Source organism: Lepidothrix coronata, unplaced genomic scaffold (assembly GCF_001604755.1).
Source record: "Lepidothrix coronata isolate B3197 unplaced genomic scaffold, Lepidothrix_coronata-1.0 Scaffold51, whole genome shotgun sequence".
NCBI lineage: Eukaryota > Metazoa > Chordata > Aves > Passeriformes > Pipridae > Lepidothrix > Lepidothrix coronata.
In genome coordinates this window covers 3856036-3877741 of record NW_016690231.1, presented here as the reverse complement: position 1 = coordinate 3877741, position 21706 = coordinate 3856036, and the positions used below count along the sequence as shown (strand labels likewise).

Below are 21706 nucleotides of genomic sequence, written 5' to 3'. Positions count from 1 at the left end.
CACTTTCAAATAGCTGGTATAAAAATAATATTTTAATCAAATAACTCAGCTGCAACTGCCATGAACTCCTGGGAAGGTTAAGGCTGTGGCTCAGTATTCTAGTGAGAAAACACACAGAATTATTCAAAACACGCCGTCTCATCGCACTACTTGACTCAGATTAAAAGCAGAGAGTGGCAGTATGAGTTTCTAGCCCTCATACCAAATTAAAGCCACCAACAAAACAAAGGTTAAAGGAATATTCTGAACGACCAGTCACCCAGCAAGAAAATATAATGCTGTAGAAAAATGACTACTGTCAGACTGGAGTGGGTTACTCCAAAATAAAGATATTTTGTGGAGTTTATTTTGGTTTAGTCCAAACTGAGGAATAAAGCCATATTTAAGACTCTGGACTGGTGTTTGTGAGCTATGAGTCCAGTTTTGGCTGCAGCATGGGCTGCCTGGTGTGACCAGGCTTGCACAGGAGGTGATGGCCCCTATTTTGTGGGAATACTGCAAGGCAAGAGCAGTGGGAAAGTCTGAGGCACTCAGATACAGTGATGCTGAAACCCAAAAGGAACCTGCAGGTAACACCACTCTGGTGGAGCTAAAATTAGGACTTTGCTCTGAAGGATTTTTTGCTCAGTGAGGTCTATGGGAACTTCAGTACTCAGTGAACTCAGTGTTGGGCCTTTCCATGGGGAACGAGCAACACACAGTTCAAAACATATTCTCAGTTAACTTCAGTGAAATGGGAAATAACAGAACTGCAGTCTGTGAACTTGCATCACATTAAAACCGGTCCTTAGCGTGCCTTAAAGTTAACACAGTTCCTATTCAAAGGAATTAAACCTACATGAGAGCTGAAAACATAATTTTTTGCACCCCCTATATTTTTTTGTTTTTGTTTTGTTTTGTTTTGTTTTGTTTTCCTGCAGAGACCCTATCCAGAGATTGCCAATTTATTTTTTTGAGACCAAAAGAAAGCACCATGGCCATCCAATTCAAATTTAGGCAGTGCAGAGCCTTCTAATTCCTACATCCAGCCCTCTTACAGAAATATATCTAAACACACGAGCAATAAACCTGTTGCAACCCTTGCTGACTCGTTCCCTCACTATAAGAAACCTGTTTCTGGTTCTACACTTGTACAGCCACAGCTTTGCACCCCAATGGTCACATCTTAGCCTGTGGATTAAAGAGTCTGTTCAAATTCCTGTTCTCCACCTCAGCACTTAAGGGTTGTGATCAAAGCAGCACCTAAACTCCCTTTGATACACAACCTGAATTGTGCTCTTGGACTCTCTCCCTCTCTCTGAGGTGTTTTCTGATCTTTTAATCATTCCCTTCCCTGAATGCTCCCCCGTTCCTGAGCCGCTGTGGTTTGGAGGCAATGGCTGGTGCAAAGAGGAAGAGAAGAGTCCTGCAATTCTGGAAAAGTTTCACTCTTTTTTGCTGCCCAGTGCCTGCCAGCGACTGGGAATCCAGCACAGCCATGCAGCAGGCTGGGCTTTGAGGACATTGGCTTTACCACCTACCCAGGGCCGGAGCTGGGACTGCCAGCTCCTCACTCCATGCGTGTCCATGAGCTCCACTTCCCGGGAAGCTGTCTGGGACCAAGTTCTCCCTCCAATTCATCAGTGCATGGCCACTAACCTGAGCACAGCAGCTCCAAAATCAGAGAGGAATTAGCTCCCCAAAAGGCTTGAAGAACACAAAACCTGTTTATGACAGAGCCCCACAGCTGGCTCTGCACCCTCAGAGCTGGATCTGCAGCAGAGGCAGCACACAGGGGGGTTGTCAGAGGCCTTGTAAGTCTGTTTAACAACCTGAACTCTTGTTTAACAACCAACTAGGCTAAACCCAAACTTATCGAAAGGATATGGTAACAAAAGCTAATTTTGATTGTGGACGTCAGCATGGAGCTAGAGGGTGCTAACAACAGTGATGAGAGCCACAGCTTGACAAGGGAAAAAAGGACTAAACCAGCAACTGCTGTGGTAGTCCTTAAAAAGAATTAATTAAAAATAATTAGAAAAAAAAAGAGACTTAAAAAACTAGTCTTTGCTGGGCAAGAGTCCAGTGGAAAGTGTTGCACTTTTCGGTATTAATTGAAACAGAATATTCCCCAAATCAAACTGCCTTGCAACTGAAAAAGGCAAGTGCAATTAAAACAGAAATTAGCTGCAAGAGCTACTGCCAGTGCTTGCCTGGGGGGCAGGGGGAGGTTTGTGAAGAAGGATGTTTGCCTGGGGTATTTTTGCTTCCTTTGTGCCCCATGAGGTGTCTGCAGGTGTTGCTCAGAGATGGGTGTGCGGGTGAGTCCAGCCCTGGCACAGCTCACAGGGCTTTGGCAAACCAGGGAGCTGCAATACAGCAATACTGCACATACTAAAATTTCACCTGGCACTTGAATAATTAAAATAATTGTCACACAGGGAAAAAGCTCTGTGGGATATTACTCTGTGTTGACTTTGATGGGAAACTATATTTCAATCAGGAGCACTCTTTTGTCCCGTGAAGCTCTGCTTTCCACTAAGATGTTTCATTGACTTCTACATAAAGATTATGAATGACTCAAAAACCGCTTTATGCTGCAGCCAGTGAAGTGTTCTTTTTCCTCTTTCACACCAAATATTTAAATGTCAATGTATTAACATAACAAATTGTCCATTGGAAATAGAACTCCCTTTGGAGGCTGGGAACACAGGCTGTGTTCCTTATTTGCCCTTTCCTGGTCCCTCTGTGGTAATTTAAACTGAATTAAACTAACATGTGGATGATTAATTCACTTACAATGAAAGCATAAAATAGTAGTTTTAATCACCCACCTCTATTATTTCCACCAGAAAAAGTTAATTTGGACAGCTGCAAATGAAGCCTTTTAATCCAGCTTTACTTAGCTATTTAAAAGGCAAAAAACACCCCCAACCCTCCAAAATGTATGGAATATTTCTCATAGGACTTTCCCCAAACCAAAGTATTTTATTTTATATTGAATACTCATTTCCACAAGGAAAAACTCAAAAAACCACCCCAACAAACCAACCACATGGCAGAGCAAGACTTTAGGAGCTGAAACTTCCCCTTGCTTTGCATGGCCATAGCAGCATCCCAGGGTGCCTCATGCAGCCCAAGAGCTCAGATCTGACAGCAACAGAGGTGGTTAAAGGAAGGAACAAAATCTAGGTGCAAATTATTGCTGTTTTGGCACCACAAGTAAAAGCCCCTCTGATCATGACAGACTCCCCAAAGGCACAGCACGAGATGCTGAAACATCTCAATTAAGAGAAGTGAAATGCAACACCAGCCTCCAAAAAAAAATAAAAGAGAAACCTGCAGATGCTTTCCTCTCTTTTCTGTCACGTACTGGTTAGAGGTCTAAAGGTGATCAGGGCCCCCCTTTCCAGCCCTTGCCAGGAGAGGCTCTGGTTTATCATCAGTGCTGTCCCCCCTGAGCTGTCTCAAAATTAAGCTGCCAGTGACAACCAACACACCAACCCCACCCAGCCAGACACGTCTTCCGGGGCTCCAGGAAAAAGGCAAGCCCCAAGCCCTCCCAGCACCACCAGGAAGGCAAATAATTAACACTAACCTTTAAAAGGAAGCTGCTGTTAAAATGTTTCCAAAGAGCTGCCTCAGCCCCTTGACTAAATGCAATCAATGAATCATCACACCACGTTCAAGTATCAACTGTGCTCTGCATTTAGGGGCAGATACAGCCTAAACAGCCAAATAATCACACTACTCTCTCAACACATACAAAATTTATGGTCACTGCAATATTTCAGCAAAGGCACTTTTTGCAGGAGGAACAGGCCACAGAGCAATTAGAATAAAAAAGAGTTTTGGCTGCCTTTGCCTGGGCAGCTCTGCTCTGTCACAGAGGGAGATTTATGCTGCTGCAGAAGGGCTGCACTGAAGGCTGGGAGGAGACCATGCACCCCCAGCTCTGGGGTGCTGCAGTGGCCAGATGCTTCTCTGCAGTGCCAAAAATATGCATATGGAAATGACAAGCTTTTATTAATGCTACTACCACAGAACATAATAAATAATCAAGTCTTTACCTCTCCTATCACCACAATCAGTTCTTTCTGGTTCATATTTACAGTAGCTGTCCCAAAGGTTCTAAATGTGTTGCATGAAGCAGTTCCTTTCAGTCTGGGCCAAGGTTTCCTCAACTCTGTGGCTTGAGACCTTCTGGATTAATTGCTACAAGAATTAAGGGTCTGACTCCTCCACTGCAGGTCTTCACTGCCAGGGATGGTCCCACAAAGCATATTCTCCAGCACTAAAATTATAGCCAGCTGTTTCTAAAACATCAAGATCTAGAGAGTTATCTCCAGTTTACTATTTATTTTCCACTCCAAACAAGTACATACCTTTGCTTGGGTATTTTGGCTTTTGATGACGAAGAGCAAAGATAAATGTAAAGACAAATAGGCAAAACACAAACAAATAATATTTGTTTACATACAATTTCAGAGGACTGGCTCTTGTTGCTCCAATAAGATTAACTGCATACTCATGAAAAGCACGAATGGTTACAGAGCAAGAGCCTAACCTGGAGACACAGATCACTCCTGGGTGTGTTAGCCAGGGAAATGCTGAGGCACCACCATGGTCCCCAGGTGTGTGGGGAGAGCTTGGAGGAAAGGGGATCTGTAAAGCTGCTCCAAATGTGGCCAAATGGGAAGTGCAGGGGAGCCCTTCTGCCTTTGCATCTTAAATACTGAGTGAACTGTCATGAGGAGGCAGGATAGAAATCCTGAAAAAAACCCTAATCTGGGAATAATTGTAGTGGGTTTGTTCTATGAGCTCTGCTGTACAAAAATCAGTACTTCAACATCCATCCTGCTCCCTGCAGAGTTTGAACTGCCGAGCCAAAGGCTGCCCCTTCCCTTGGGGCAACGTGCAAGCCATACCTGGAGGAAATCTCCCTGACATCCCTGGCAGCTCCCAAAAATTCTCCAATGCCAGGAAAACAGCAATCCCTGAGCAACTGAAGAGTCTGTGTTCCACCAGTCCCTCCTCAGAACACAGCATTTGGAACATTAAAAAGAAAAAAATAAAATTATTCACGAGACTGATCTGCTGCATCTGTGAAAAGGCTGAAAGGCAAGAGAGACTGTGGTTCCTTTTTCAGTGGTAGTAAATAGGTGTTTATATATCCTGTCTCCTGCATTCCCCACACTATCTGTAAAGCTGAAGGCTTTTTGATTTGTTCAAGACTTAATTGTCCTGAGTATTTACTGCCCATATCTACTACCCACAAATAAAGTGTTTCAAGCTAGTTGTGCTCTTTTTTTGGAGGGGGGGGAAGAGGAAGGGAGGGAATTCTCAGTTCAGTAAGTCAGGTTAAATAATAGCTATTCCCTTTTGTAGAGAACAAGTCTATTCCCCACCTCCCCACACCCCATATTGTTGGTGCTACATTATCTGTATGAGCCAGGCATTGGCAAGGAGACTGGAAAAGAAAAATGACAGGACATTGTAAGAGAATTTAATGAAGTGGCTCCAAATATTGTATCAAAATAAATGAAGTGAATAATGCCAGAGCTCATTCCAGGTCCCTTCTACAACAATAACTATTGTGTGAGCAGCACATCTGAGGAGATGGGGATGGCTGGATGAATACAAAGGTGCCACTCCAGCACATTACAGAGCAGGGAACAATGGGCACCCTGAATTGCTATATTTAATTTCAGTAATTCTTTGAGGCCAGATACTCAGGAGGAAAATAGCAGGTAAAAGGGGAGGAGGAGAAATTATCAGCTTTTTCTATCTCACTTAACTATTTGCTTCTGCTTTGGATGCAGAAGAAGAGGGGCTGATGACACACCTGCACCTTGGAACTGCCGTGTGAGCCCGTGGTGTGCTCCGAGCCTGGTGCCAGCCAGCAGAGCTGCTGACTGCCCACAAGGAGGGGGGCACTGCTTGGCACTGCCACTCACAGATCATCTGCCTTTTATTAAAAATATATGCAAGCTCCCCCAGCTCCAGCTGCAGATACCCTGGGCTCAGCTCAGCCCTGGACTGTGGTGGGTTCGGTTCAGCAGAGCTCAGGGTGTGCCAGCACTCACAGCTGTGCTCAGCAGAGCCCTGAGCTGGGCATGGACAGGCCCTGCTGGGTCCGTGCTGGGGCCCAGAGTTTGTAAATGTGGCTGCTGATATCCCTGATGGCAAAAGGGAACGACCTCCCCTGGTGGAACAGGGACCTTTCTTTGGACACAGAACCAAGCACAAGGATTCAGGCACGGGCAGGTTACCTGTTCTCAAATGACTCTTCTTCCCTGTCCCTGCCAGTAGCTATGAAACACTTGCTATTCTCTGGTTCTTTGTAAAATACCTTGTTATTTCCTCCCTCTGCATAAAGATTATTTGCACTAGCACTGCCTTTCTGGGAACAGCATTGAACACTCAGGTGATGCACAGAACTGACACAGCTCTCGTTCAAGCTTCCTTTAGCCCTGTCCCTGCACCCTTTAACGTGAGAGGGTCCCCAGCTGCTCTTGTTTGGGTGCAGGGGCACCTTCTGCAGAAGCCACTGCCCCAGGAGCACTGTGCTGGGGCAACCAGGAGCCAGGGCATGGCAAGTTCCTACCAGCTGTGACAGCCAGGAACGGTGACATCAGAAATCCAGGTGGGGAATCAGCAGCAAAAATCTTTGGAACTATTACCGTTGCTTGTAAATTCTCCAAGTGCCTCTGCTCTAATTTTGTCTGACTACCTCTGCTGCCCAGGTCTGGCAGGGAGAAAACAAGTGGTTGGCACTTACCCACCTCCCTCCCAACTCTGCCACCCACAGCAGCATCCTTCCCTCCTCAGGAACACATCCTGCACCCATCCTGCTGTCCATCAAGCCTCTCCTAACCCAACTGCAATTCCCTGACAGCTTTACTTGCAAATTCCCTCTCTGCACAGCTCATGCTAAGAACCTTAATATTCCTGCAGATTCAGAAAGGGGATTTCCAACAAGCATTAGGAAAATTAAACTTCTCAAGAGCTGTCTTAATCTGACAAGCTATTTCTAGCTCTTCAAAGTATGGTAAGTGAAAATATTAAAATGGGGGATGGGGAAGCTGTGGTAAGGAAATGATGAATTACAGCTGGAAACGAGGACAGTGTAAGTCTACACGGGATATACCTAAGGCAGACATATATGTATACACACAGAAATGCAGGAATATATACTGTTTAAGGCTTCCTGCTGCCCTGCCTTGTAATAGAAAAAATTATAATCTCCCAGCCTTTGCTTCCATCCAGAGCCAAAGCAGGAGATAACACTAATGAGTGGGGGCATCTCCCTTGGAGATTTGGGCACCAGCCCTCCTGGGTAGCAGATTGGGAGTTCCTGATTAATCCAGCAACTTTCCACCAAGGACATGGACCCTGGGGGTGGCTGTGGGCAGGAGGCAGGGAGGGCACAGCCCAAGCCCTTCCCAGGCTGAGCTGGGGACACTGAGCTCACCACAAATCCTGCTGGAGACAGCCCTGCTCCTCCCAGCTCAGCACTGCTCTCAGGGCTGGAGCTCCCCAGCATAGACAAGGCTCTCTGCATCTCACAAACATCTCATCCAGACATGGCAGTGTGTACTGCTGCTCCCCTTCCCAACAGGTCAGGCTGCAAAATACCCCCGAGTCTCAGCTTAGCTCTCCCCTTTTGCTCCTTTCTCCCGCTCTCTGCTGCTTTCTCTTTTCCCAACCCCTTCAGAACTTCCAAGCCTACACCACAAAGGAAGGAGAGGCTGTTTATAGCCAAGACCATTGCAGGGGAGGGTGAGAAGCTGAACCAGGCTTTCAAGATGTAAGGGTGTGACTCTGGAGGAGGAGAGGGTGATGTTATTCTTTTTAGGAGCATCAAAGTGGCATAATTTAGCTGTTAGCAAATTCTTCTGTGCTCTGGCCTGGCTCTTGCTCCAAAACCTGGAAATTTCCCCTGGTTTCAGGCCTGATTTGTGTAATGGTGCTCAGCTTCTCTATTTGTCCTTCCTCTTCACTGCTGCTTTACAGCAACCATTCCCTGGAGCCTCAGAAATCAGATTGCAATTGGGTTAAAAGAGCACCCTCTTCAATTACAATCCCTCATCACGGGTGCATTGGGAGCGGGGGACACCAGCTCTGTACCAGACAAGGGGACAAAACAACTAAAAGAGCTGAATAAAATCCTATCACTCTTCAGGGGTTGGGGCAGTGCAGTGAGAAAAGTCCCCCTGAGCCTGCACTCACAGCCTGCCAAAAATGCCTCTTCAGCTGTATGAACTGGTCTTGCAAAAGACAGATTACCAAGTGCTGTATTAAAGCCACAGTCAAGGCTGTGCAGAGGGCTTGGTACAGAGCAAGATCTGATCAGCACATGGGATTTTTTTAGTGTTACAAAATATTTTGCAGTCTGATTCCACTTATTTATGGGAGAAACACAAAAGGGACTGATTTGACCTTGGTGTCCTAAGTGGCAGAACAGAAGGGAATGCCAAGTGCTAAGAGCAAAGCTATTGATTAGACCTGAGAGGGAGGACTGATGGGAGAGAGCTGTAAAAAGTTATTAACGGTCAAGAGGAGCACAGTGATTTTGGCTTTTGGCTTGATGACAACAGGATAGAAAATGGGTGTCCACAGTCTATCAGACAAAGGATTTGCTGAAGAAACAGGGAGGCATGAGAGGCATCTGTGCTGGTGTATGAATTCTTCATGGATACAGATCATCCTGTGCTGGACACATCCACTGTGTGCTGACCTAAACAGTGCTCCTGGAGAGTGCAAGCACAGTCCCCTCTCCTTATTTCTTCTCCACTCCATTCATCTGTGCCTACTGAGCTCAGCAAAAGGTTGAAAATGGTATCTCAGTCATCTTTGCAGTCTCATATCATCAGGGCTGAGTAGTGAAGCTCTTTGGATTGGTTTTTATGTCATTGGCGTGTTAACCGACTGTAGGAAGCTCTAATTTAATTATTAGCAACAAAGGTCTGAGCATGATTAAGCAAAGTTCCTGCTACACTTCAAAGCTGCAGCTCTCTGGCAGCGGTGACACTGATCTGAGCTCCCTCAGGTGCCACAGAAACTCAGGTACCAAGCAGCTGGTACCCAGCCACTGTCAGTGTGCCAGCACAGCATCAGAGACAGAGAAGTGTCTGTGACTGCAGAAGGGGAACACAACAGGAGGCCTCATTTGCACCCACAGAAAAAAGGAGTAAGTGAGTTCTGGCAGGCGGTGGAAGCAAATGTGGTTCGGGGTGGAATGTGTGTCCCTCCAGGCCCTGGGGCTGCTTTGAGGAGACACTTGCAGGAACCTGTCGTGTGTAATCCACCAGCCCATCTTTACCATGGGATGGGAATTTCTTAATGAGCATTGGCAGTGCATACAAACAGAGCAGCAGTGCTGCTTCTCCAGCCATTAATATTGCATGTGTGGGCTGCTTACTTGGCTGTACAGCAGGAAGCTGCATAATGAAGGATTTGTTGACAGAGGTCTTCATATCAAATCAGCAAAAAGGTAGAAAATGATCCCATTTCAGGCCTTCTTGCTTGACTCACATAACCTTGGTCCTTCCAGTGCTCCTGATGGTGGGAGGGAGGTACCAGGTGCTCTGCTCTTCTCGGGCCACTAGTGCTGCCACTTTTGAACTTCATCTGCTAAAGCTTTCACCAAGAAGCCAAACAGCACCCTCACTGATTTACAGGGAAGAGGCATTACTTATGCATGAGGAAGATGATGGGTGTTGGGAGGCCAAACACCCCTTCAGAAGAGAGGTGCTCAAACATATGCCTCGTGGGAAGTGCACAAACAGGCCCCACCTGTGAGTTTTCAAACAGAAATGAACTGGAAGCAGAACACAAATCCTATCTCCTCAGCACTTGGCAGGTGATATCCTAACTTGTTTTAGAGCTCTCTTGGTCTCCTGCTTGTCCTCAGTGGGGAGCTCATGCTGCAGCCACATATGGCAGTGAGGAATGGTTGGTCCTGCTCCAGCAGTGTGGGGAGCTCAAGTGGGCACCATGTACCTCTCCTGCAGGACACAAGCCTCTCCTCCTCCTGACAGGTCCATCATCTTGTGCGTTTCTGATAGTGAGGGCTGGTAGTAAGATTTTGGATGGCAGGCATTGTACTGCAGGCAATAAGATGTGTTGCTGCAGTGCTGTGCATGGATGGGATATGGGACTACAATAAACATGTAGAAACGTGTGGCAGAGTTCCTGGGCTTTCAGGACTAAATAAATTCATCTCAGAGAGTTTTTTCTTAAATGCTTGAGGCACTTTCTAAACGCACCGTTTGGCTCCTTCCCCGAGCTAATTCCTTGGTGATGCTTGCTGGACTTTGATCAATACAAACCTGAGTCCAACCAGCACTCTCTCCTAAGTGACACATGTGAAAGGCTCTGCTAAGCTGTAGCACTCGAGTCCTTTAGCTCTCACTAAGAGATCTTGCACAATGAAAGAGCCCCACAGACCACAGGAGACTGAGAGAAGGCAGTCTTGGAGAAAGTGAACGCACACAGAGCTGAACTAAAGTGTCTCCAGTGTGCTCATTTCATTTACATCTCATTCATTATGGAAACGAGGTGTGAAAGTAGTTTCCAGAGCTACTTAGTGCTGGCTGCACATCGATTTAATACCTATTCTGGTTTTTCAAGTCACTTACCTCCGCAGAAGTCTTGTTTCAAACCAATTATTTGGCTGCATTGCTCAGACTTTGAATTCACTGGTGTATTAATGCAGCTTGGTCTAAACTACTATATATTTAAGACTGCTGAAGGGGAAGCTTTTAAAATGAAGGAAGAGAGTAAAGAACCAGCTTACCTGATTTATAGGACCATCGAGTTTCTGCTCCTGATTGTATTCATGCATAAAGTCTCTAAAAAGAACCAAACTGCATCAGATAAATTTTCTTTTTAAACGTGCCTGTATCAGTCTATCAGTCTAACTCTTTCTCACAAGAAAAGAGACTCAAACATGAAAACAAGGAGGCAATAGCAAAGAAAAAAGAGCAAGGTAATTAATAACTCTCACAGGAGACTGCTTGCTCTCAGCAGGGCTCTTTATCAGGCTCAAGAGGTTGCCAATGGGAGCCACAGCTGCAAAACATTGTGTGAATGCAGCACCTAAACACCATCACTGCTTTTATGATGGGGAATAGAATTTGCCAGTTAGGGTCTCATCTGATTACCTGGAACACAAACTTTGTCCCTTGGGATGCTCCATGGTGCAGAAGCTCTTGCTTAGAAGTGTGGACTCTGTGCAGTGCAAAAAGTAAACATATACAAACACCCCCCCATACATATGTACATACAAAAATCTCCATAGGAAGTGATTTATTCTGCTATTAGCAGATTAATTAAGAGTGTTTGCTTGCATACAGGTGGCCACAATTCACTCTGGCTTCTCCTTGAGCAGAGCTGAGGATCCTGCACAGTGTGGTTTTGCCACAGAATTCCAGTGTTACTCTGGGCACGTCACTTAACCTTGGGGTTCTCTATGTCAATAAGGAATCCACCTTGCTCAGAGCACTGTAAAATCCACGGACAAAGGGCACTCTAAATACTATGTGTTATTTATAGCACTGGATAATAGCAAGTTACAGCTGTTAGAGACAGCAGGGACCTCTGAGCAAGCAGACAGGCACAAATCTGCACATCAGTATCCTTCGCCCTGGAGCTGCCGGCTGTTTGTCCTCGGAGAACATTTCGGTGGTTTGTGCTACCAGATGAACTTGTTGTTAGTTCTTCCTGCTCCCCAGAGGCAGCTAAGGCAGAAATGTGGGTTCACCAGAGCAGCTCATTGGCAAAGCAGTTGTGACAGGCTGCTCCCAGTGTGCTCTTCCGAAGGATCGGCTGTGCCGTGACGTTGGAAAGGCGACCTCATACACACACCTCTGATGTGCACTGCCAGCTGAGAGCTGGACACTTCTGCCCTGACCACCACACACTGCTCAGGGTCTCTGAGGACACCGTGTAGTGATGTGTGAAAAGCACCCAAAATAGCTCCAGAGTTGGAGGCAAGACTGTGGGTTAGAACACGGCTGAACCCGCCGGGAGCCTGCTGTGCTCTGCTGTGGCACCAAGGCTGCTCCCATCACCTGAGCACTCACCCAGAGCCAGGCTGGGCCCTGCACTGTGCTGCCCTCCCTGCTGCACCTCCTCCTGCACTGGGTCATCCAGGCCTCGAGGGGAGGTGCTGAAAGCAAGCAAAGAGCGTCTGATGTGCAAGTCCTGATCTCCAGAGTTTTGGGCATATTTACCCTATTTACACCAACTCTTTAAAAAACGCCTCAAAAGGTGTTCAGCCACTTGTGGATCTTCCCAACAGGAGAAAACCAGAAACCAAAAGCAGAAACTCAATATATCGGGCTTTCAGGCTAGAAATATGCATGTGGAATTTATTTGCAAACAGCTTCAAACCTTGGAAGGGTGGCTCGGTGCAAACACATTTGTAGCATAACATGCTGTTGTTATTGTATGTTCTCCCCCAACACTGCACAATGTAAAATTTGGTCACTAGATTGTGCCATGAGCCTTCAAGGATTCATCAAAGGACACGTCCCCATATTGCTGCCAGTCTCTTTTAGGGTAAACCTTCTGACAGTGAAAGGAAAGAGGCGTTCAGAGTAGGAAAAAAAGATGAAGCCACTAAAATGCAAATTTTATTCACAGTTGGCATGTTTATAAATATATATATTACATTCTTACAATCTACAGTACATTCTAAATATAGAGGGATCCAATCTAAGTGTTTGTGGGAGGGCGGGTGTGTATTAAACTGAGCAACCTAGATTCAATGTTGGGAAGAGACTTAATAACAAAAGGAGGGCAAGGATTTACTCTGGAAAATAAAGGAAAACGTGAAATATAAGCTGGATTTTAGTTAGTGCTTTGGCACTTTGCCGCTGGCCATTGGAGACTGCTTTTGGACCTCACAAAAAATGTCATGGTTTTAGGGCTGGAGGGCACATCGGATTGGAACGGTAATCACTGAAATCCTACGGTATGTACATCCTTATCAGAAGAAAACAAAAGATAATCATCACCTCTGGGAGAAACAAATGTTATCTACTGAGTGTAGCTGTTCAGGCTTCAACGTTGAATGTGCAGCTCTCCCCTGTGACCTCCGAGTGCCCTCTAAACGTGCTGAGCAGGGGGCTAAAGAGGCAGGAGCAGAAGGAACTGAACAACCCGACCTCCCCCACGGGAGGGGACGGACAAAGAGGCAGCTGCTGCTGGTGCTGAGTTCAGCACAAGTCACACTTACCCAGAGAGAGAGTGGCCAGCTTTGGTAAATGACAGCATGTAAAGCAAGTACCAGTGTGGTACCAACGGGGTCTGTGCTTGGCAAGAGCACACCGTGGAGGAGGGAGTGTGCATGGAGGGGAAGGAAGGAACCACACGCTTCCAAAGGTGACTGATGCTGGGAAGTGCCCTCAGGATACCAGATGGGGAACGCTCCAGGGAAATGGCTGGGAATACAAATTCGAAACAGGGCAATCAAAGAAAGTGGGCTTTTTAAAAATAGCTCGTTCTCTCAAACTTTCCAAAACAGACCTTCCTTAATATGAGTGATATTCTGAGTATAGATTATATCTTCTCCTATTTTACAAATTAGGAAATACTGAAAATTGGCTGACAAAGTTTATTACCTTGGCATCTACTTAAAAAGAGAGTTTCAGTTTTAACTGTATATGTGTATCCATTCTCAGTGCTTGGGAGGCAAACATGCTGGTTGTTAAACAGCCCAGTTACTCCTTTTCCCCCTCCAGATTCTTTGGAAACTCATGACTCTTCAGCTCTGGGAGCTGCTTTGCTCACACTGTTGGTTTTTGTCAGCTTTAAATTAATGTCTTGGATGGATATTCTCTGCACGTGGCTTGGATGACACGCTCTTTCGTGGATCTATTTATTCTGAGACCAATTTTTTGCTTTTAACCAAAGCTTGCAATATTGAACAGTAGAGCTGTGTGAACTTTGTAATATCCAAACTGCACTGGAGTTTGTTATATTTATTGATTTCCTGGGAAAGCTCAGAGAATGAAACCATATTATTTTGCTAAGGTTTTTTCTCGTGTTACCATGTATCAAAAAACCACACACATCTCTCATTTCCATCTCTGAGCACAAAGAAGATTTGAATTTTAAGAGCTGTCCAGGATCTCTGCTCTCCCAGCTGCTTTTGGGTGGCTTCTTGGGGCTCCATTGAGTTATTATCCACCAGTGGATTCTTGTTAGCTGTACAACATTTTGCCCCACTACCCAAAATTAAAGGCAGAAGGTGAGTGAAAAACAAACAAACGAACAAACCAAACAAAAAAAGTCTCTCGTGTCTCATTACGCATTTTCGTGTAACCTCTCCATATAGTTTTTAAGTTCTTTGCATTCCCCCAGGTCCATATCCTGGCAGACCCATTTAATGTCATCCTCATTACTCATCAAGATTGAGTTGACAGTTGGACACCCATCATCAGAGGAGATGGTGGTAAAGGTGGTGAATTTAACCCGTTTCCTCTTAGAGGTAGGAGAAGTAGTTGGTTCACTTTTCTGTTCTTTCCCTTCAGTGAATGTGGTCTCAGTAGACCTGAAAGATTGTCCATTGATGTTTTTGGTGGCATTTGTGTTGAGAAGATATTTACTCTCTTCATAGTCCACTCCTCTGTCAATGGCTGTGATATGTTCTTCTTGTTGGGATGAGAAATTTATGTGATTCTCCAGAAGTTCTGTCCTGTTGCTCAGCCCAACCCAGTCATGAGAGTGGCTCATGCCTTCCTGCTCTTCAAAGGGAACTTGTTTGTTCCTGTACTTCAAAGCAAAAGTGACACAATTGATAAGGAAGACCAGAATTGCCAGGCAGAAGACTCCCAGCAGAGCATACATCCCTATCTCCAGGTCACTCAGTCCCCTGGGGGACTGCACCAGGTCATTCTCTTCCAAGTCTCCGTTGTTTCTGGGCAGATCCACCTGTGCAGGGAAGCTCGTGAAGTCTATCGGCATGTTCTGACTGTCATCATCCAGGAGGCTTTCTCTGTCTTCTTTTCTACTTAGAATAGACCTCTGGGTGGTGGTTCCTCTGCCCTGCTCGTGGCCCATGGAGGAGCTGTAATAGTGACCGTCCCCACCAGCTCTTTCCTGCCAGGTGTTTTTCTGGCGCCGGTCACTGGCGTGGTTTTCCAGGTGGACACCAGCACCCCTGTGTTTACTGTCACTGATGTTGGGGTTGGCATCTCCCTGCCCAAACTTGACTTTAATGCTACCACTTCCAACAGCTAGGATGCTCTTCCTTTTGGATTTCTGGCATGACTCACTGATCACCATCTCCACCTTCACCAGCGTCCCCTGGCCTTCTGTCTCAGCAGCAATCACAGGCCACTTGAATCTGGGGTCGTGGTGAATGGAGACCACCTTCTCATCCAGCGATGTGGCTGACAAGGAGAAGTCTTTGGGGTCATAAATATCCAGGGGCATGACAGATCCGTCACTGAACTGGATCCAGCAGCTGATGGCTGCTTCCTGTAGTATATAAAACAAATATACATACACTGAGAATAAACATGGAGGGGAATACGGTCTGTCCCAGTCTATTCCCTCCTCCTCACAAGATCCATATACCATTTGTAACCAGAAAACAAATAAATAGGGAGAGCAATAAAATTAATATCCTGCCAAGATGTGAAGAGAAATACTAGTCTAAAACACTCGTTGATAATAAGATTTGTTTCCACAAAGGTGCTTAAAGGAGCTGTATCCCTTGGGCTCTGCAGAATCTACTTCAGCACCGTAATAAATTGCATGTCAGAAAGCATTACCGGTGACTGAGATCATCTACTGTTGTATATTTAAATGAAAAAAAAAAATTACATTATTTCTAAACTGCTTAAAATACAAAGTCTCCTCTTATTATTTTCAACACGCATTAAAAAACACCTTATACAGCAAGCAGGTCCATACGTGGCTCCACACCTTCACTCCTTGATTTTCGTCTCTCAAATTAAATTAGCGGATTGTACAAGCAAAGTAAACCAATCAGTTGCTTCTTCAGGAAATGACCAGGGTAATTTTCATGCTTGTTAGCAATTAAAAGCAAGACAATAATAAAGTTTAATCTTGTGTCACAGCAATGCAGATTGTGTACTTCAGAGTGCATGGAGGCTTGCTGAATGTAGATGAATTTGACCTGAGTACTAATTCTGTAACAGAATGTGCCTGATGGTGCAGCACTCCTGGGAACCTTCACTTTTGGTTTCTAACTTGAAACATTTCTGAAAACATGTGCTCACCCATTGCTGAAAATCAGGTCCTCTAAGGACTCTCAAATGGCTATCGAAAACTGCAGTGCTCCCTGAAAAAATCTTTGCATTCACACATTGATCATTTACAGAAAAAATTCGAGGTGCTTTCCTGGAATCTTTTTCCTGTTTCTGATGGCCTGACTTGCCCTGTTTTGGTTGCAATATTTGCACCTTATTAGACACTGGAAAATCCACACCAGACAGACTCCTGGCTTGATCAGTAGATTCTTTAGTGTCTGAAATGAGATGAGCTTTTGTCCCTTGAGAGTTGGGATCGCCCTGCTCTGAGAGTCTGAGACAGACACCCAACCAACAGATTAACTTGCAGAAGCTGTAATAAAAGTCCTGTTCCTTTAAATAAGCAGTTTTTCAAACAGACAGTATTTACATTCTAACTCCACACATGCATAGAGAATAAATATATATGATTATCTTTGAAATTGTTCCCAGCACGAAGTCATTCACCTGTTCATAGCACGGAGAATAAGCTTCCAGTCTTTTGGGATTGTACCATGCATAATCTACTGGCCTGATTCTGAAATCCTTCCAGCCACAAAACTCCCCCTGCTTCAATGGGAGATTTGCTTCTGTCTCTATTTCAGGACAGAGCCCTAAGACTTTGCTGACACTGCCATAAATCCCTGCTTTGTGTTTATTAATCTTTGGATGTTTCTTGAAGGCCGCGTGGAATTTGTGTCATCAGCTCTCATCCTCCCACTGCGTTGCTTAAACCTGCATAACCATTTATTAATTTTGCATTGCTTTGCTTATAGGGATTGGGCTCTGAAAATCATGGTCTGAGCAATGGAGGGAATCAGATGCCTTTCAAAAGAAAGTCAGCCCTTGAAGGGTGGAGGACACACACCTTCCTCACCGGCTGAATACTGATCCAATGCTGTTCTGACTGTGCCCCTGCATCCAGAGAGGGACCCATCCAGACCATTTCTGGGAACTGAAATGCCAGTGCTGGGCAGCAGAGTGGCAATAAATGCCAGCAATCCCCGCTTTTGGGCTGATTTCAAGGCAGTTTGTTTAACTCCCCATGTCAGCAATGGACAGCTCACTGGCCTTATTTCCAGCTGCCTGGCATCGATTTCTTAACTCCTGGAAGACTGTGGGAGCCTGATGTTTATCACCCTATAAAGGCAGCAGTCCTGCATTATTTCTCATCCTGCATCCCAAGGATAAGGCTCCATGATGAATTAAAGCATCTCAACAGCTGGCCAGACTTCAAACGTGCATGTCATGATCATTTACCTTTAAAGCTCAGAACATGCTCAAGTGTTAAGAGCCGGTGCATCCTTGATGTAAGTCCCAGACTGATGGATTTGGGTTGGAAAAATGTTTAAATTTCAAATGTATACAGAAGCACAAGGACAAACACGAAGCAGGGACTGATGGGGACATGGCAAGGTCCAAAAGCCCTTGGTAACTGTTGGTTCCCTAACACAGGAACTAAGAATAATAAGGGAAAAAATGGTTTATGAAATCATAAATCAGGAAATGAGTCAGTGATGCTGATTCATATTCTAGTAATGAATCAGAATGAAAGGGATGTTCCCTGACTTCTTAAAGTGCTCACAGAAAGTAACTAAAAAAGAAGAGTTTGGCATAATGCAAAACACTTTCTCATGTCAAGATGGAATTAAAGGGTTGATTTGGGTACCTGTGGTGGGAGGTTGAACTTGGCAATATGTCCTGTGGTGTATTAAGTGCTGGATGGGACAGAAAGGGCATGTGTGTGTGTGTGTGTGTGTGTGTGTAAGGGGTTTGCTGTTGCTTAATTACGAAGCATCACTGAGTTGCCTGTGTTATTTATGGGATGCAGCCATGACAGATGGGGTGTTTGGTGACTGGGTTGTTTAAACACAGTGCCATTCCTGTGAGATATTTATTTTTCTGTTGGGGCATTCGGTGGCCTTCAGAAAAGTCTCCATAAGCAAAATGTTTCATTAGCACACTGTTAATAAAAATCTGCTTGATTCCATGAGCTTGTAATGTCAGATGTGGTGACTCAGGGTGGTGTCCTCCCACAACACAACACACGTGGGCAACAGTACCTGCTTTGGGGACTGGAGCAGCTCTTGTGCCACTGCTGTAGCAAAGATGGCCTTGTTGCTTCCTGGGCTGAGCTGCAGAGAGAGTGACAGTCCAGTCACCAGCTGCACTCCCAGGTCAGTTATTGTCACCTTCTCATCCAGAACTGTCACTGTCTTCTCGGCCAAGATGGCATCTGAAAGGGGGGACAATATCTGAAAAGAAAAACTGAAGTTAGCAACAGCCATTTTGCACAGCACCAAGTGAAATATCTGCACAGATATTACAGCTCCTGTAATACAGATAAGGGATGTTTATGGTAATGGGAAGAATCCCTCATAGCAGACAGACACTATTAAAATATGATTAAGAACAGCTAGTCACATTTTATAACTCTTCTACAATAATAAGGGGCTTATAAGCTTTTACCAATGTAATTGTGATCAGCTATGCCATTCACCTCTGTCACATGTATTAACTCTGCTTCACATGTATTAACTACTTGTAAATGTAATCTTTATGTGAAATGCAAGTATTTTATTATTGATCACATTTTTAGGTGGCATAAATATAATGCAATCCGTAGGTTTAAATAAAATCTATTCAACAAATGGCATTTATTTCTATCCTATGGAAAGAAAGGTTAATTTGTTGCTACAATAGCCACTCGTGTTACTGTATACAAAGTCGATAGGGGAAATTTGTTTTGGTTAAGAAAATATGCACAGAGGTCAGTGCACTGATACATGACATCCAGAGATGCTCATTAGCAAGCAAGTTGAATTTAATGATCCATATGGGGTACAGAGCATTTTGGAAGCAGCTTATAAGAGGTATTCTTTAAATATAACTTGCTCTCAGCTTTTTTCCTTTGAATTTTTCTTTCCACAGTTTTATGTGTATTTGTTGGAGCACTGCAAGTCCCAGAGCTCTGGAAAGTCTTTCAGAAAATCTTTAGAGACTTTACAGAAAGCCAGAAATCTCAAATCCCATTTCTCCAGCCCTGATGACCTTGTTATCAACAGGTGTGATGGTTGTTTTCTGCTTTGACAGTTTGGGATGATGAGCATGTCTGGAGAGCTACATTTTTTTCCCTGTTCCAGTGTTTCTTAACATGTTTTCTTCTTTGTATTATCACTAAATTAATCTCTCTCCCCCTTTCTCCTTTTCTTTTTCTTTTAATTAATATTTGGATTGATATTCCAGTCTCAGTTCCTTAACCAGCACTTTTTCATTTGCTCTGTCAATGTAGGCTTTGAGAAGACTGAGCTGTTCCACCAGCTGCATGCCTTGTGGTAACCTACACACTGGCTCCAGGTTCAAAAACAGCCTCAGACAAAAAGAATCAGAAAAAGCCTCTGAATATACAGGTTTGACCAAATCAAATAAAACTGCCATCTACTTTACTGTGGGGCACAAAATAAGAAGAGAAAAATCATCTCTTCTGTGTCTTCCAGTCCTTGCTGCAATTCTGTCCCATTCAAAATTCATGGCTCCAGTTTCTGTTGTTAAAGCTGTACCACCTCTTCAGCACCTCAGCTCCCAAGGTGGTGGGTTATTGGAGGAAAAGGAACAAGTGATTCATTTTCCCTACCTGAATGGTTGTCATTCCAAGCTCCAGCCCAACCAGAACCTGCCCGTCCTGCAGCTTGGCGATTCTTGGCTCCTCCACCTGCATGAAGTCCCTCACCAGGTCAGTGATGTCAATCTGCCAGTCAGAGCCCAGCAAGAAGCTCATCTGCCCACCGGGGTCTGAGGCTTCAGCCACAAACTGGGTGAGGACTCTCACCAGGGCGTGCTGGTACTGCAGGGCACAGCCCCTGCCCTTCCGCTCGTCCTCCTCCTCATCATCACTGTCTCTGGCTGGTCTGGGAGGACACCAAGAATAAGAAATTAGTTTAAACTGCTGTTGGGAGAGTTTGGAAGAGGAGAGCTATTGCTGGTATAAGTTTGCAGCCTGGCTGCTGGACCAGGTTGCATCCATCAGTGCTTTCTAAAGTCAGTCATGTTCCCCCAGTTTTATCCTGTTTTCCTTGTTCATAACTGAGACCTCCAGGCTGCCTAGACCTCTGAAACAGCAGCTGAAATCACCAACTGCCCTGCTAGCTTCCCTGCCACCTTGTCCTCTCCAAATATCTCCCATTGTTTTCTATGTCTAGTCCTTACTTTCAGGACCTTCACACTTTTCTTTCTGGATCTTCCCGTAAGCATCTGTGTGTTTCCATGGAAATCTCCTCTGCACCTGCACACACATCCCTCTCTGTGAGGTGTTCAGGTTGAAATCACATCTCCACCAAAATCTCTTTGCTGTGACACTAACAGGAACCCAGTAATAAATGTCTTTATAGGCTGGTGGGAATACCAAGTACCTCCTTTATCAATTTGTTCTTCTTGTTCTTAATAGCACTGACAACAGTTGCAACCAGTTCTGAGCTGCCTATATCCATCCTCTGTCACTCACATGCCACCGACCTGTGGGTACAGACAATATCTTAAAGCCCTCATGTAAGAGTGTCCTGACTTTGGGACACTGACCAGTGCCACTGCACCCTACAGTGACATGAAACAGGTATGTGCTAATTGTGACCACTAACAATGAATGCATTAACTGCCAGGACCTGAGAAGAGGCTGCAGATTGACCACCCTTGCCAGAGCTGGTTCTTGCTGATGTCTTCTTGCTGCCTCAAGCCTGATCCCACCTAACTTGACCAATTGGCTCTTCCCACCTCAGTCATTAGCGCTATAAAAGGGAATTGATTTCCAATACAGGCTCATGCAACCTGCAGTTTCCATTTCCCTTATAAGTCCAGTGCAGGAGCCTATTGAATAAATGTCTGGTGACCTTCAAATTTACAGCAGAATTGCATTAAGGCCAAATGAGCATGTTCAGATCCACTGGCCCTGACAGGTCTCTGGCAAGTGCACAGCCCAGAATGAACATCCTCTAATGAAAACCTACCTCTTATTAGAGATGATGGGGACTCTCCACCCCTTGATCTGATTTAGTTCTGTGTCAGAGACCTCTATCTGCAGCGGGAGACGAGGAACCCAGACTGTCATTTCTAAAGGGGCACTCAGATGCTGGTAAGTAAAATTAACTATGACATTCACTTTGCCTTTCATTTCCTTCCCATTGACAAAGACATAGTCACATCTGTCAGAAACCTGAAAAAAAGGAGAAAGAAAGAAAAAAATTAATGAGTCCCTTCACAAATTATAAAGTACACCACATGCTGGGAAAGTGGGTGGGAAGAAGAGAAAGGATCTAGATTTAAACAAGCTCCAAGTTCAGAGGACAATTAGGAATAACAAGAAAGGTGCCTGGTATGCCCTTAATAGCCTGTATAATTCAGCATCATTTGAACAGGTTGGGCTCTTCTGCTATAAACATTTCCAGTACAATTTAAGATAAAAGAAC

The 21706-nt window shown here is 44.9% G+C and overlaps 1 protein-coding gene across 2 annotated transcripts in view; it reads right to left on the bottom strand.

Annotated features, from left to right (window-relative positions):
* Positions 1-12604: 12604 nt before the first annotated feature.
* The window catches only part of LOC108497631 (transmembrane protein 132D-like), a 227925-nt gene continuing 218823 nt past the window's right edge, over positions 12605-21706 (bottom strand). For both annotated transcript variants that reach the window (XM_017815382.1, XM_017815384.1), the window contains exons 6-9: positions 21248-21453; positions 19882-20155; positions 18311-18502; positions 12605-15471 (exon numbers count right to left, since the gene is read on the bottom strand). In XM_017815382.1, coding sequence (XP_017670871.1) covers positions 14296-15471; positions 18311-18502; positions 19882-20155; positions 21248-21453 — 1848 coding nt within the window. In that variant the 3' untranslated portion in view covers positions 12605-14295. The remainder of the gene's footprint in view (positions 15472-18310; positions 18503-19881; positions 20156-21247; positions 21454-21706) is intronic.